We start from the raw sequence: 16,426 nt of genomic DNA, 5'->3' as shown, positions 1-16,426 counted from the left end.
CATTGTATTCCATTGTGTAGATATACCAAAGTTTTTTAACCAGTCATCCGTTCTCAGGCACTTGGGTTTTTTTCCAGATATTCAGTTCAGCCTTTTTGGAAGATGTTTTTATTATCTATCTTTCTCTCTGTTTGTTCCTGTCTTTGTCTGTCTCTGTCTCTGCCTTCTCTCTCTCTCTCTCTCTCTCTCTCTCTCTCTCTGTCTTCCTTTTTGTGGTTTACAATATAGATACTGAAAGGGTATCAGGAATATCCCTTTACCTACTTTTAACATTCAAGGATTTCAAATTTGGACAAAAAATAAAATTGTTGTTTCAGGCACGTTGGCCAAGGGAGAACTGGAAATGTCTCTGCTATGGACAACCAGGGATCTGCAGATCTGCAATGACTGACCACACCCTGGGCCCTGCTCTCAGTGTCCAGACAAGTCCTGAAGTCCGGGAGGTCTCCCTACCCCAGATCGGAATGGGATGGACACCTGCCTGCCAGGACACTCCTACAGAGGATGAAGTCCTCAGGCCACCTGGGCTCACTAAACTGGCCTGGATTCTCATCTTCACAATAGCCCGGCCTGGGTAACCGTGACATGACATGACAGGTAAAATACTCATAGTATTATACGTGTATCTCCAGGGTGGCTCACCACAGTCTTGGAAGAACAGAGTGGGGGTCTGGTGTTCTTTGGGAGGTCAGGAACTGTGCTCAAGGGCCGCTACTTTTTCTTAGCTGCCGGACATCAGGGCTGGCACATGTCCAGCACCCCCCTCACCCTGCCACCTTTCTGCCCTAAGAGGAGCCTTCCACCTACCCCGTGACTTTCAGGAAGTGCAAGATGACATGTATTTCCTAGCCCTGGGGAAATACCATGTGACCTTCGGGGCTCAGGCACCAAATTTCCAACTGTGGGCTAGTGTTGGGTGAGGACTGGAAGGATGAAGCCCTCCACGTGCCCCCTCACCTGCCCCAGGAACGGACCCTTTTGCAAGGTCCCTGAACCCCACGGCTCTCACAGCGGCAGGTATCATGACCTAGACTCACCACACTCAGGAAGACACAGGGGTCCCAGAGAGTGTTGGCAGAAGAGGGGACCTGCTTGGTATCCCACTGAGAAGTCAGCCTTGCCCTGGCCGTGTCCCAGGAGCTGCCTGTCAGCGTAGTGCGGAGTGTGAGGATCCAACACGGGCCTCCTCGGGTCTCTGCTGTTTCCTAGCCTGTGACAATTTCTCTCTTGCATCTACAATGTGGGGTCCCCGCCAAACTGACTCTGGAATTGATCTTTTAATGTGGGGTTGAGGGCATTGTTTGGTCTAGGATGTTGACTCCCAAATTCCAGGTAAAGCCCATAAGTTTCCTTTGGTTTTCGGCATGCGGCTCAGTGAGGATGTTGGGAATTTTCTGGTGTGAAACTATGTAGAACGAAGAGCGTTATTTCCCAGACCAGACTATCAGGGAAATGTTAGTTTTTCTCTCCTTGATGGCCTTGGTATGCTCTTGGGCTCCTGGCAAAGAGACCCCTACACGGACACTGCTTGATGCTTGATGCAGGAGTCACAGGTGGGTCCTGATCTCATCCTGGACATTCATCTTACGAAAGCTTCAGTTTCCCAGTGATTGTCCATGATTCAAACATTCTCAAATGTGCATCGCGTGGAGGGCCTTGGATGGACCTCGGACAGGCGCCAGGTGACCCTTATTTGGACAAGGGAAGGCCGAAGATCCAACATGTGATATGGTCCAGAGTACAGCATGGGACAGTCTCTGGCCAAAAGAATGGTCAAGGACCCCTTGGGTCTGGGATAGGCAAAATAAAACTGACCCCAGGACTGGAGTCTGGGGAGTAGGAGCAGATGACATGGGCCAGGAAAAGCCAACAGATCTGACCTTTCATGCCTGACTTTACGTTGAGCTAAATTTGAAGTGACAGATTAAAGGAATCTGTAATTCTCTTACTGAGCTTATGCAAGATGACAGTCAACATTGATGAGAAGCAAATTTCACCATTGCTGTAAACGTTTAACTTAAAGAGGTGAGGAAACAGAAACATCTGCATCGGCAACTTGTTACCGTGTCCAACTGTTGAACCGTGGGTCTTCTGGCAGGGAGAGCTGGAGGCATGCTGGGTGTGAGCAGGGCAGGAAACGCTCGGGCACTGAGGGTCTGCCCCAACGGCACTGCTGCCAGTACCTAGACTAGCCCTGGTCTCTTTGGGCACAAATACTAACAATAATAGAAATGGGGAGTTGTGCTGAGCCCGCAGGGTCGACTCTCTGGTGCACTGAGCAAACACCATGGATTGCCTGAGGCTGCCAAAGCAGATGCAAACTCTGCAGGTGCCCACAGAGACCAGGCAGGGGAAGGAGACAGAGTCTGGGTGGGTGGCGGGATGCAGGGCAGGAATCCTGACAAAGGTGATCAGGAAGTGCTGACCTGGGCGCTAGTTTCATCTTGATTGACAGTGACCCTTGATGAGTATGGTGTCATTGAGAATATACCCTGGATGGTGGGATCCTGACGAGGGTTGGGGGGGGGGCAGGGGGGATATACCTGCTAACTGTGCTTTGCTCATTTACCTGAGCAGCCCAGAGGTGAAAACACATCACCCCACCCCCACGGCTGATTCTGGTCTCCTCACTACTCTGTGTGCCCCAGAGGCCAGATGGGGGCTGTGGTGACTGGGAACAGGCAGAGGGTCTCTAACTCAAGTAGCAACCCAGGTGGAAAAACTCCTTAAGGTCCAGAATGCCATGGGCAGTAAGGGTCCAGAACCAAACTGACTCCCTGGCTGCAGTTGTCTTTTCAATCAATGGGCCCTGGGCCTGCTCAGTGTCCAGTAGGGAGGAAAAGGTGTTTTCTTCAATGACTGAACACTGCTCTACTCAAACCAGTCAGGAGGGGGAGGGGGCTTTGAGCCAGTTGAAAGAATGAACTCGAGAAGGGCCAGTGAGCTGGAGGCTGGTCAGGCCCAGCCGTGGTCAGGTTTGGCCACTCCTGAGGGCCTCACTGTAGAATGGACATCTCTCAGAGTCAGGAGAGAAATGGGAAACAATCCCAGACAAACTCATCACTGAGCATCGCCAGAAGATTAACCTGCAGGTGATAGTTTGTCAGGATCAGCCGCAGCGGGGTGAGCTAAGGGGGGCTCGCAAATGATTCTGTCTGCCAAGCCTAAGGGGAGGGAACCAAGGAGGCAACAAGAGGCAGAAGCGAAAAACTAGGCAGGACCTCTGAGAGACCCGCTCTAGGAGGTGGACAAGATGGATGGGTCAGGAATCACCGAATTTGACAAGAATCAAATGTGAGGTTTGCTCTGACAACATGGTGACCAGAACCAAATGGCAACCGGCTGAGTGGACAGCAACATTCCTGGAGTCAGAGATCACCTTGTCCCAGGTGAGGAAGACAAGACTTAATGCCCACTTGGTGACAGGAAGCCACCAGGCTTCATTCCATGTTCCTTAACATTGACCCACGAACAGATGACTAGGACCAGACCAAGACAACTTCATAGCCCCCTTAGTCTAACCCAGGGCGCGGGTGTACCATTGCCTCACCTGAGGTTCGGAGAGTCCGCCCGGGAGCGCCCCCAGTAAGCTACTCCTATTTCCTTAACTTTATTTATATATCTCTGATCTTCTGTCTGACCCGGATGGGGTTCCCAAATCTCTCACCGAGCAAGAGACTAAGGGAAAGCAGGTTACCCGAGCAGGAATGGAAGGGGCTCACAGGAACGCTCGAACACTGAGCGTAGAAACGGGAATCACCACTGTGGGAGCACCTGAGAGCACTAGGCACCACTGCATGTTAGACGAAAGTTGTTACCGCAGAATCAAGGTAGCCTGTAAACAACCTACATAATTATGCTGTGAATTGCTACTGCCCGTTTGGGGGATAGCTGGGTAGAGCCTGCACACATGGAATACACTAGGATGCTTCCAGCAAATTCTTGGGTGCCACCTGTCTTGGTGATACTCTGTATGATCCTAAAAGGAAAAACTCCAAAGACAGTCGTTCAATGGGAGAACAGCTCTCACCACTGGCAAGGGGTGAGAGGGCTCAATCCGCTGATCCCCACAGTCTCCCAGCTCCCCAAACCTCTAGGAAAACCTGGACTTGGTGTTTCCAGAGCCCAGGGGCCCAGAGGCAGGACACAGAGAACTAAGCCCAGAGCCCCAGTAGAAGCTTCGAGAGGGTGTGCAGGATATGTGTGAGGTGTGAAGATCCATGAGAGTGAACGGGCGGCCCCAGGCCCATGGTGCAGTTAGAGGGGAAGGGCTATGAACTGGGCACCCAGGGGTAAACCGGGACCTGCCTGTGCCTGCCCTGAACAGCCCTACCAGGCTGATCCCTGGTGCCTCCCCGATCCCTGGTTCCCATCCAAGTAGGAATGTGACAGGCAGGAAGGAGCATGGCTGACCAATTTCCTGGAAATTACTGGAACAGGATGGCTCTGCCTTCTGAGGCTTTGCCATCTGGTCTGACACATCAATCTGGACACACTTCTTGTCACCAGTAGAGTGTCACTCAGCCAAGGCTGTCCCAACAGGTCCAGGTGTGCAGGAGCAAAGAGCAGTCAGGGCCTGGTTCTCTATTACATGGGGTCTGACCGTGCTGTGATGTTGGCAGTGGGACTTGTATTAGGGAATCTGATGGTCCACAAAGAAGTGGGGCGCTATTATCAGGGATCAGCTCCGTACAGCTCGGGGACACTAGAAACATGTTCCATTCACGGCCCCATCCTGCTCCACTGATAACACACTGTCTTCCTGCTGGGGTGGGTGCCATTCCGGGGGAGCCTGGCTGAGGGGACAGCACCTTGGACCCACCTGCTGCAGGAGCACTTTCAAGTCCTCATCCTGAGAAACCTGATGTGGCCACTAGGGGGCAAAGTGGGGTCTGTCCCTGGTGCACTGCAGAGGGGAATGGGGAAACAGGCACCATGGGCAGGGGAGGCCACGGAGGTGCTGCAGTGGAAGGCAGGGCTCTGGGTGCTGCATCCTGCCCTCCCTCCTGGGGACGCATCCGTGATTGAGACCTTCAACCCTTGGGGTGAACTCTCCTGGGGTCATTGACAGGCTTCACACAGGGGCAGGCAGGTGACGCGTCTTGGCATGGTGACATGGCCGAGGCTTCCCACAATCTAGAAGCAATTGTCAACTACTGGCCAGACCTGCCCCGCCCAGTGACACACACACCCACACAGGCCTGGGATAGATCCATTTATTGCAACAATCGTGAAAATCAGACAGTGGCAGTCAGGGAGAAAGCCCGCCTTCCTCCTTCCCCTCTTCTCAGCCAGCAATACAAAGTCCCCAAACAGCCCCAAAGAGTGTGTAGAATCCGGTCACTGGATGGTACCAGCGGCCAAGCTTCAGGGCTGTCATGCGCAGAAACAGGACCCCACAATGGGGAGGGGAGAGCTGAGTTGTGACTTCTGACCTCCAAATCATTGTTTGCTAGTGCTGGGGGGATATATCTGCCATCCTGATCCCCCGGATCTTGTGGAGGGGGACATTTCTTCCCCACTTTTTCCTGGGGCCTAGTGTGGAGGGGGACATCTCGGCCCTTCCGGTCCCTGGGGCCTAGTGGGGGGGACATCTCGGCCCCCCCGATCCCTGGCTTCCAGTGGTGGGGGGGCCTCTCTCTCTGGCCCCCACGATCCCTGGCGTCCACTCATGGGGGGGCCTCTCTCTGTGGCCCCCCCCCCGATCTCAGGCGTCCACTGGTGGGGGGGCCTCTCTCTCTGGCCCCTCTGATCCCTGGCGTCCAGTGGTGGGGGGCCTCTCTCTCTGGCCCCGCGATCCCTGGCGCCCAGTGGGGAGGACCTCTGTCTCTGCTCCCCCGATCCCTGGCGTCCAGTGGGGGGGCCTCTCTCTCTGCCCCCCCATCCCTGGCGTCCAGTGGTCGTGGGGGGGGAGTCTCTATCTGTCTCCTCCCAATCCCTGGCGTCCAGTGGTGGGGGGTCCTCTCTCTGGCGTCCCCCGATCTCTGGCGTCCAGTGGTGGGGGGGGCCTCTCTTAATGGCACCCCCCGATCCCTGGCGTCCAGTGGGGGGGGCCTCTCTCTCTGGCTCCCCCCGATCCCTGGCGTCCAGTGGTGGGGGTGCCTCTCTCTCTGGCTCCCCCGATCCCTGGCGTCCAGTGGTGTGGGGGCCTCTCTCTGCCCCCCCGATCCCTGGCGTCCATTGGGGGGGGAGTCTCTATCTGTATCCTCCCAATCCCTGGCGTCCAGTGGTGGGGGGGTCCTCTCTCTGGCGTCCCCCAATCCCTGGCGTCCAGTGGTGGGGGGCCTCTCTTAATGGCACCCCCCGATCCCTGGCGTCCAGTGGTGGGGGGGCCTCTCTCTCTGGCTCCCCCCGATCCCTGGCATCCAGTGGTGGGGGTGCCTCTCTCTGCCCCCCCGATCCCTGGCGTCCATTTGGGGGGGGGAGTCTCTATCTGTATCCTCCCAATCCCTGGCGTCCAGTGGTGAGGGGCCTCTCTCTCTGCCCCCCCCGATCCCTGGCGTCCAGTGGTGGGGGTGCCTCTCTGCCCCCCCGATCCCTGGCGTGCAGTGGTGGGGGTGCCTCTCTCTCTGGCCCCCCAGATCCCTGGCGTCCAGTGGGGGGGGTGCCTCTCTCTCTGCCCCCCCGATCCCTGGCATCTAGTGGGGGGGCCTCTCTCTCTGGCCCTCCCCAATCCCTGGCATAGAGTGGGGGGGTCTCTCTCTCTGGCCCCCCTGATCCCTGGCGTCCAGTTTGGTGGGGGCCTTTCTGGCCCCCACCCCGATCCCTGGCGTCCCGTGCTGGGGGTGCCTCTCTGCGCCCCCGATCCCTGGCGTCCAGTGGTGGGGGGACCTCTCTGGCCCCCCCGACCCCTGGCGTCCAGTGGTGGGGGACATCTCTGGCCCCCCCGTTCCCTGGCGTCCAGTTTTGGGGGAGACATCTCTGGCCCCCCATCCCTGGTGTCTAGTGAGGGGGGTCTCTGGCCCCCCTGATCCCTGGCGTCTAGTGGGGGGGACATCTCTAGCCCCCGATCCCTGGGGTCTAGGGGGTGAGACATTTCTGTCCCCCTGCTCCCGGGGTCTAGTGGAGGGGAAACTGTGCCCCCTGATCCCTGGGGGACCAGGGGTGGGGACATTTTTTCCCCGACATCTCTGGGTCTAGTGGAAGGAGATTTTACTGTCCCCCTGATATCCTGTGTCTTGAGATGGAGAATAGTTGTGCCTTTGCCCTGATCCCTGGTCTTGCAGGGAGGGATATCCCTGGTTCTAGTGGAGGGAGAAGAGCAAAGGGCAGAGGAAGAAGGCAGAACTCGGGTGGTGTGGGGAGGATGGGCTGGGCGAGATCAATTGGGTGAGAGAGGCAGGGTGCTTAGGTGCAGTAAAATCGAGGTGTCAGCTGGGTGTCAGGCTGCCAGTGGGGCTCTTGCTGACCAGCTGCGTTTTCTGGATTTTAGGCGGGTCATTACGGTACCTGGGTCCGATGTCGGTGGACTCCTCTTCCTTAAGGACAGCAACAGGAGCGTCTCCGTATCTCACACAGGTCATGGTCCCTGGCCCCTGGGACTGGACTGTCTCCTCCAGCTCCTGGACTCTGGCACTCCTCCTGCCTGGCCCCCTGCGCCTCCTCCTTCTCTGTGGCCTCCAGCTCCTCACGTTTTGTGTCCAGGAGCACCTGTGTGTTGTTTGTCTCCACGCCAATCCCTTTGGAGTGGATGGGATGTGGGGCAGCATTAGGGTCTCAGCCAAGCAAGGGAGGTGGGGGGCTGGGGGTGGGGCCGCCTGGCTCCCCTCTCCAGTAGCCCCGCCCTCTGACCCACAGGGGCTTCTCCCTGTCACTCACCCTTTTCCGGGTCTCCTTTCCCTTTCACCAGGTTCTGCAGCTGCTGTTTCTCCTGCTGAGTCCCACAGAAGAGCACCTGGGGTGAAGGCACTAGATGAGGAGGCAGGTCTAGGGCCTTCCTGCCCCAGAGCCCGTGGCCCCTCTCTCACCTGGTCTACCTCAGCTCCCTGATGGCAGCCTCCAGCAGGGCCTGCTGCCTTGGTGGCACCTGCAGCAGCTGGTCTATGGGCTGCTTCTGCCGCAGCATCCGCTGGTACAGCTGCTCCTCCTTGGAGCCCAGGTGACTGCGGGCATCCAGGTGCTCTTGTCGGCAGCTATGTGCATGTCCAGGTACCAGCAGATCGTCCCCAGGGAAGCCACTGGCACTGCACCTTTTCGTCCTGCCCTGGCATCTGTGGGAGGTAGGACAGTGTCTGTGAGGACAGGCAGGAGGGCCGACTAGATCCCGGCCAGGAGATGCAGGGCTCAGACCCTCAGCCACAGGCCCCCATGGCATCTTTGTCCCAGAGCCTAGGAGTTGGGTCTCCCTATGCCTCGGACCCTGACTCCTACCTGGCAACTGCCAACTCCAGACCCCTCTGTGTAGTGTGGGCCAGTCAGTGCCACCACAGCCTTCAGTTAGGGCATTCTGACCTGTCCTTCCTGCCATCACCCAAGGCAGGCTCTTGGCCTCACAGGGGGTCTCACCAGCCCATTTCAGAGACCAGGAAAGTCACAGCCCAGAAGGCTGAAGTGTTATGCCCCAAAAATACCTTAGGGTGGAGGGGAGCTGATGGCCAGCAAATCCTGCACCCTCTCACAAAACTCTTGGTGTACAGCAACTTTTCGTCGGCTCGCAATGAAGACATGTTGGAATGATAGGTGATAATTGGAGATGATAGGAGACTCGCCCAGCTCCAAGACTGGGAAATGTTACCCAGACCCCTTCCACTGTTGCTGAGACACAACTCAATCCTGGCAGGGCTCCCGGCTGGCCACCCCTCAGCCCTCAGACTCCAGGCGGTGCTGCGCCCGCTTCTCTCACCCTCGGCCCCCACTCGCATCCGCAGTTGTTCTCTGGGTTCACCCGTTGTTCCTGGAACCTCCTGCCTCCACCTGTCCTTGGAAATGTTGTCAACGATGTGACTGTTTCGGGGGCACCCAGAGGCTGGTAAACCTGAGAGGAAGCAGACAGTCAAGGACCCCAGACCTTCAACCGCACCCAAACTTCATGGTCCACAGCCCCGACTCTTGGTTCCTCCTGCTCATCTCGGGGGCAGCTCATTTCTCACCACCATCTGTTGCTCTGGGCCCCTTACAAATTGGATTCTTTCCTGGTTTGGACCCACTGGAGCCCTCCTGGCAGTGCTGGCAGGGACACGAGGGACAACTAGAAATAAGCGTTCTATGTCCCGCCCCTAGAGCTCTCTGCATTTTCATGGTCGTAAAATTCTGGGGAGTGGACAGCTGACCCCATTTCCTCTGGCTGCCCGCAGAGCAGGACACAGGTGCGGAGGGACGGGGAGAATCGCCCAGCTCCTGCTCCCAGCCTGTCTCCCCTGTCACAGTGCCCCATTCACAGGGCCCCTCCCTCAACACTCGAAGTCACTCCTCCCCGCCTTGCCCTCCTCAGACATCACAGGCTTCAAGCTCCTGGTGCTGTGCACCAGCCCAAATCACTCTCCCCTAAAGGATGACGCTCTGCCAAGCAATCTTCCGTCTTTATAAGATACACTTGATGTTTTAAAATTCTGTTCTTTCAGCTCTTTCTGTCCCAAACAAGAGGGAAGGGGTGTTTTCGCACAGTTAGACCCACTGCTAGGAGGGACTGTGATGAGGGGTCTGGGAGTCGGGGACCCTGCTTTGACTCTCCAGTTCCTCAGTGCTGCCCTGAGATCCCACCCCCATCATTTGCTGAGCTGGGTGGGCCAGTGTACAGCCACCCAGTTCTTTGATCAGTGGGAACCCAGGAGATCCTATTCTGGTGGCAGGAGGAAACTGGGCCTGGAGAGAGGGTCTCTGGGGACTCCCATCCCAGAGTCCCGAGAGACCCTGTCGAGGGCAGAAGTTGCTGGAGGACAAGAATGCCTGAAAACTTGGCTGGAAATGGCCGGCGGCTTTATCATGGGCCTCCTGGCCACACACTGACCAGTGCAGAACCAGCGCATGGCCCAGGGCTGGCGGGTTAGCACCGACCTAGCACTTTTTCTTCCCATCTTTTCATGCTCTGCCGATTTCCAATGATCCCCTAGGGAAAGGGTCAACATGCGGAAGGTGCATTGGGGCCACTTCTCCCTTAAGCCTCCTTGAGAGAGGGTGTCCCGAGGGGCGGGGCCACGAGCATTTCTATAGGCAGGGATGTGGCCGTGGCCTCAGGACACTCTGGGTGATTCCTCCCTGCCTTGCCCTCCTCAGACATCACAGGCTTCAAACTCCTGGTGCCAAGCACCAGCCCAAATCATTCACCCCTAACAGATGACGCGGTGTCATGTGACTCTCCGCCTTTACAAGATATATCTGATGTTTTAAAATTCTGTTCTTCCATCTCTTTCAGTCCTAACTTAGGGGGAAGAGTGTGGTCGCACGCTAAGAGGTTTTTGGCAGGAGGGTCTGTGGTGAGGGGTCTGCGCACCCGGGGACCCTGCTTTGACTCCCCAGCGCCACTGAGGCAGCTCCTCAGCATTCCCCTGAGCTCCCACCCCCATTGTTTCCTGAGCTGGGGAGCCAGTGTTCAGCCACCCAGGTCTTTGGACAGCAGAAGCCCAGGAGGTGCTATTCTGGGGACAGGAACGGACAGGTCCTGGAGAGGGGCTCTCTGGGGACTCCCATCCCAGAGTCCCGGGAGACCCTGACGAGGACAGAGGCTGCTGGGGACAAAACTGCCGGAAGACTTGCTGGAAATGGGCCCGGGCTTGATCCTGTGGCCTCGGGGCCATACACTTACCAGTGCAGGGCCAACGCAGGGCCTTTTCTTACCGTCCGTTGTGCTCTGCCAATTTCCAAAGATCCCCTAGAGATGACCCCTAGAGGTGACCCGTAGATGACCCGTGGAAGGGTCACCATCTGGAGGTGACCCCTAGATGACCCCTCGAACGGTCAACAGGGGGAAGGTGTGTTGGGACCACTTCCCTCTCAAGCATCCTTGAGAGAGGGTGCCCCGAGGGGCGGGGCCACGAGCTTTTTTTATAGGTAGGGATGGGGGCGTGGCCTCGGGGCTGCAACCCCACTGGCCAGGGGGAAACCTAGAGCTCCCGGGGCAACCTCAGGATGAAGGCTGCACCAGCCTCTGACCTGGTGGGCCTGACGGGCCTCCCCACCCCCACCCGGACCCTCGGGCACTGCCCCCTACCGACGATGGTGGCTTGGAACTCTGTGGGCCCCATGGTGGGCCAGGAGCACTGACCCTTTCGGTCTCCCATAGCTCAGTCCACGCCTTTCTCATTCCCAGAGATCACGTCCCCCTGTGCCCAGGCTGAGCTGCAGCTGCCAGGATTAGCCCCTGAGCACCCCTAGGTCTGGCCTGGCTGCTGCTGTGGGAGCCCAGCGAGCCTGGCAGAGGGGCTGTCCTGGTTGCTGTCCTCACCGCCCCTCCCTCCCCAGGCCCCTCTCCTTTCTGTCGTTGGAGCCCCTGCCCTCCCTGCCCTTCCCCTCTCCTCTCCTCGGGCCCGCAGAGTTCTTGCTCCCGCCATATCCGTTGTCCACGTTCGCTCTGTCCTTCTGTCTCTGCTTCCTCCCAGACTGGCAGCAGCCAGTTTGTGGGGCCTTTGAGCCTCCAGACCCAGTCAGTCCCTGACCAGTTCCCCGTGTTGCACAGAGACTTCCCTTTCTGAGCCCTGGAGGGCTCTTAATGACCCCACAGAATCTCCCCATCCCAGCTCTGCCCCTTTCTCTGAGACTCAGTCCATCCTATTGGGAGCTGGACACCAGACTTGGCCTTGCGGAAGCTGGACGCTTCTCTCATGTTGCTCCCAGCCTGTTCTGGAAATCCCTCTCAATACACACACTCCCGACTAGGGCCACTCAGCCTGGCCACGCTGCCCTCACGAGTCCTGCAGCCTGAAAGGAACCCCAACTCCCCCATATCGCCCGTGCCCACTATGGCACCCCCGAGTGCCCCTGTCCTCCCTTCCCTGAGCACATTCAGGCTCCAGTGGTCTGCGGCTGTCTCCTGTAGCTCTGACATCTCCCCCTCTCACATTCGCTGGGCTGAGAATCAAATCCATCTCTGATGGTGGGGCACAGGGTCACTGTGGGCTTGTGCTGTCTGGGGAGCTTGTGGGCAGTGAAGGGTTCCACACTGGGGTGAGGCTCTGGGCAGAAAAGGTCCATCCAGTCCTTGAGAGGCTTAGAAAATACCTGGAGGTTTGTAGGTCCTTATCCTGAAACATCGACTGGCCACTAGGGGTGGGAACTCACATAGCATTGGGGCAAGGTGGGGGGCTCATCCTGGGGGGCACTGCAGAGGGGGTATAGATGGGATAGGCACCATGGGTGGGCAGTGACAGGCTCTGGACATGGTGAGACCCCATGGCACGGATTCCTCATCATCCAGAAGCACGAGCCATTCCTGGCAGGACCTGCCCCGCCCAATGGCACACACCCACACAGACTATGATGGATCCACTTATTGAAATAGTCATGGTAACAGGATGGTCGTTGTCAGGGAGAGTGGCCCAGTCCTCCTCCTCTCTCTCCTCTGCCACCAATTTATGATTTCCTAAACTTCCCCAAGACATGCCTACCACTCAGTTGCTCTGACTTCTACTGTCTGATGCTACAGTAACTTATTAGTCCTTGTTTCTGGCAATTTTTCAGGTTTTACTGTTATTATTCAATCTCTATTATGTATAATAAAGTTTCTCTTTCTCCTCCTTCTTCCTCTCCCACTCTTTCTCTCTCTCTCTCTGTCTCTCTCTCTCTCTCTCTCTCTCTCTCTCTATGAGCTTCTTAAAGTTTTCCATTAGCAACCTCTTTTTGTTAGGAAATTTTTTCCGTGGTCCCTGATTTTGAGGTATGTAAAATAAGGATACAAATATTTATTTGATAAATCATAAATAAATTTATTTGATTTTTTCTTTCTTTTTGGGTCACATCCAGCGATGCACAGGGGTTACTCCTGGCTCTGCACTTAGGAATTACTCCTGGCAATGCTCGAGGGACCATATGGGATGCTGGGAATTGAACCTGGGTTGGCCGCCTGAAAGGCAAACACCCTACCTGCTGTGCTATCGCTCCAGACCCCTACGTCATAAATAAATTTAAAGTAAAACAAGTATCTTTTAAGTTATGCAAACCCCGTGTGTAGTCTTGATCTACAGTTTAAGAAGCCAGGCCTGGTGCTCACACAAAGTGCTACCCTTATTTCTACACATATGTGAACAAAAGTGTGCACACATACATGCATACACATAGTCCATCTTCACTTTTACATACACGTGCACACACATAAAAATGCACACTTTTACACATGCACATACAGTACAATCCACACATCTATACACATGCATACACACACCATGTACATACAGTGCCATCCTCACGTCTACACACGAACATAAAAGTCAGACGTATGTTCTCACTGGTGCTGGGGGCCACCAGGGCCATCCCAGTGATGCTTGGGACCTCCAGGGCTGTAAATGGTGAAGTTCAGGAGGGGCCACGTGGGATAAATCCAGGGCTGGGTGTGTGCTTTGGTGACCCCTGTGACCATCTCCCCTTCCGCTCCCCCTGATTCCAGAGCTGGGGAAAATGGGGGTGAGGTTTACAGAAGTAAAACAGTTTCCCCACCACCCCAACCCTCCCCCCGCAGGATCTGCCCTCACATCTGCTTTAAGGAGACCACATTCAAGCAGCAGCAGCAGCAGCCCCCAGGCCTGTCCCAAGCCCCGCCCAGCTCCCAGCAACTCCAAGTGAACCAGAGAAGACAGGCCAAGCATTAGGGATCCTGCAAGACAAAGGCGCCAACAGTTCCCCATCCCACCCCACCCCCATTCCCAGCATGTCCCTTATCACAGCATGCCTGGGGCCTGCTCCTCCCTGAGACTCCCGGGGTCTACTTCAGCCCCAAGATTGACAGCACAGATGACACTGCCCACTCACCTAGTGCAGGAGGAAGTAGTGGTTCTCGGGGACCGGGTTCTGGCAGAGCTCTATGACCAGGCTCTCCCCGTCCGCCTCCACTGCCAAGCACCCCTCGGGCTGGTGGGTGTTGTAGCGGATCTCCTTCTGGGATGTATACTCGAAGAACTGCAAAGGAGCCGTCCGTGGGCAACGGTTACTGTCGGCCATGGAGGAATGGACGGACACCAGGCGGGATCAGAGCGCAGGGGCCAGGCAGAGAGCCTGAGTGTCCAGTTTTGAGGGTCTGTGAGTGTCTGGCCAGAGTTCCCCAAGGCCCCCTTCTCATGCTCTGCTTCTTCCCTGAGTGTTTGAGACCCCACGCTGTCCCTACCCTTGAGCTGGCCAGAAAATGGACGGTCTCAGTAGCCGAGTGGGCAACTCTGAGGCCTGAGCTGCCCTTTCTCTTCTCTGGGCTTTTCTGCCTCTTCCCGGCAAACTTGAGGGAGTTTGATCCAAAGCAATGGCACTGTGGAATCACTAAAATGTCCTTTGCAGGCAGGAATTGCACTGCCAGGGAGAGGGCAGGCCTGGGTCACACAGGGAGACAGGGTGCTGGAATCCAGCCTCTCCGGCCAAGTAGGTGCCCTCCTGAGCCGACCCAGATCTGCAGGGTTTTCCTTTTTCTTCCTCTAACTGTAGGTATTGGTGCACAGTTAGTCATAACTGCACAAACGGGTTTCTCTGAGTCCTATCGGGCACTGCTTGCTTCATTTTCTATTTCCCAGATGTTCTACAATGTCTTGCCTGCACGGGAGAGCCTGGCAAGCTGCCCGTGATGTATTCCATATGCCAAACACAGTAACAATAAAGTCTCCAATGGAGACGTTACTGGGCCCACTTGAGCAAATCAATGAACAACGGGAGGACAGTGACCGTGAGCTACAATGAGTCTGTATTACCTTTGCAGGCAGAGAATCAGTTCATCTCACCGCTCCAGATTACATGGTGCAGGGCCAGAGGGATAATACAGTGGAGAGGGTGTTAGCCTTGCTGACCTGAGTTCAATCCCTGGCATCCCATATGGTCCCCTGAGCACTGCCAGGAGTGATTCCTGAGTACAGAGCCAGGAGTAACCCCTGAGTAACCCCAGGTATGACTCAAAAACAAAAATAAAAACAAAAAAAGAACTACATGATGTGAACCACCAGGAGGTCAAAAGGCACAATATTCCCAAAGAAGACATCTGAGCATGTATGGATCATGCAAGAGGAAACAATCAAATATAAACCATAAACATACAATGATGACAATTAGTTAAAACTAATTTTAACTTGTCAACACAAACTTGGCCAAGAGCATTGATTCATTCGAATGCCTAACAACCGGAATTGGACGTTTACATTTGAATGATGTGGCTCACTGCCTGCAGTTTCTATCTTTGTTGTCTATGCACCAACATCTCATTATGATGAAAGAGAAATCGAGAAGTTCTACATGGAGCTAGAGAAGTTCTATAAAGAAGACCACACCTTCTACAAGATCATTGTGGGTGATTTTAATGCCAAGATAGGACCGAGAAGATCAGCTGAAGAACTTCACATCGGGACCCATGGCCTAGAATGGAACGAACAGGGTGAGAGACTGTCTGAGTTCATCATGTCGACCAAGACCATTCATGGTAACTCACAGTTCCAGAAGGCAGAATCTAAACGATGGACATGGGAGTCTCCCGGTGGACGATTCCACAACGAAATAGACCACATCATATTCAATCGACGGTTTTGCCTGACTGATGTCGCTGTTGTCCCAAAATTTCGAACGGGATTGGACCACCGTCTCCTTCGTGCAAAATTCTACTTCACAGAGCGGGGAGAAAGGGCTGCAAAGTTCAAAAAGAGAACTCCCAGAATGACCACCAACTGGGAACTCTTTGGTACTATTGCGGCAACATGGGAAGATGCCATTGTTGACAACATTGACGAGGAATACGATCGACTGGTTCAGCACCTCCATGAATGTGCGAGGAACGCCAAGAGAGAGATAGCCACAAAAAATCACCTATCTTCAAAAACTCTTGAGCTAATTCGCCAGCGTGGTTTGGCGCGTGCCTCAGGCAACCGCAAGCTAACGTCCAAGCTCCCAAAGCAGTGCAGAGATGCAATCAAGGAAGACCTCAAAGAGAAAAGAGCAGAAGTACTGGGAGATGCGGCAGAAGCCGGGAAAAGTATTCATAACGCCCGCCTGTCCTTCGCCAACTACAAGACCAAGATGACTGCCCTCCAATGTCCTGATGGATCCATCACATCCTCCAAAACGGCAATGGAGAAGATTATCTATGACTTCTACTCAAATCTCTTCGACAGCCATGTCCACTTGCCAACATACCAAATTCTACAGGATGGATATGTCGTTCCCAATGTTCTCCCTTCCGAAATCCGACACACCATTTCGTCGGTAAAGAAACAAACAGCACCCGGCCCAGACAAGGTCAGACCTGAACACCTGAAAAACCTGCCGTCAGTACTCATCAATACACTGGCTCGGCTCTTCACTCGCTACCTGTCTGAAT

General features: G+C 55.4%; 1 protein-coding gene across 1 annotated transcript in view; it reads right to left on the bottom strand.

The window, feature by feature from the left end:
• Positions 1–16,426, bottom strand: part of LOC130026617 (polypeptide N-acetylgalactosaminyltransferase 12-like) — a 57,149-nt gene that overhangs the window by 25,642 nt on the left and 15,081 nt on the right. The window contains exons 9-11 of the mRNA XM_056117453.1: positions 13,904–14,043; positions 13,324–13,339; positions 7,450–7,478 (exon numbers count right to left, since the gene is read on the bottom strand). Of these exons, the coding sequence (XP_055973428.1) occupies positions 7,450–7,478; positions 13,324–13,339; positions 13,904–14,043 (185 nt within the window). The remainder of the gene's footprint in view (positions 1–7,449; positions 7,479–13,323; positions 13,340–13,903; positions 14,044–16,426) is intronic.

This window comes from Sorex fumeus, unplaced genomic scaffold (assembly GCF_029834395.1).
Source record: "Sorex fumeus unplaced genomic scaffold, SorFum_2.1 ptg000034l, whole genome shotgun sequence".
NCBI classification, from domain to species: domain Eukaryota; kingdom Metazoa; phylum Chordata; class Mammalia; order Eulipotyphla; family Soricidae; genus Sorex; species Sorex fumeus.
Note: the sequence above shows the minus strand (reverse complement) of the source record. Positions and strands in the feature narration are given on the sequence as shown.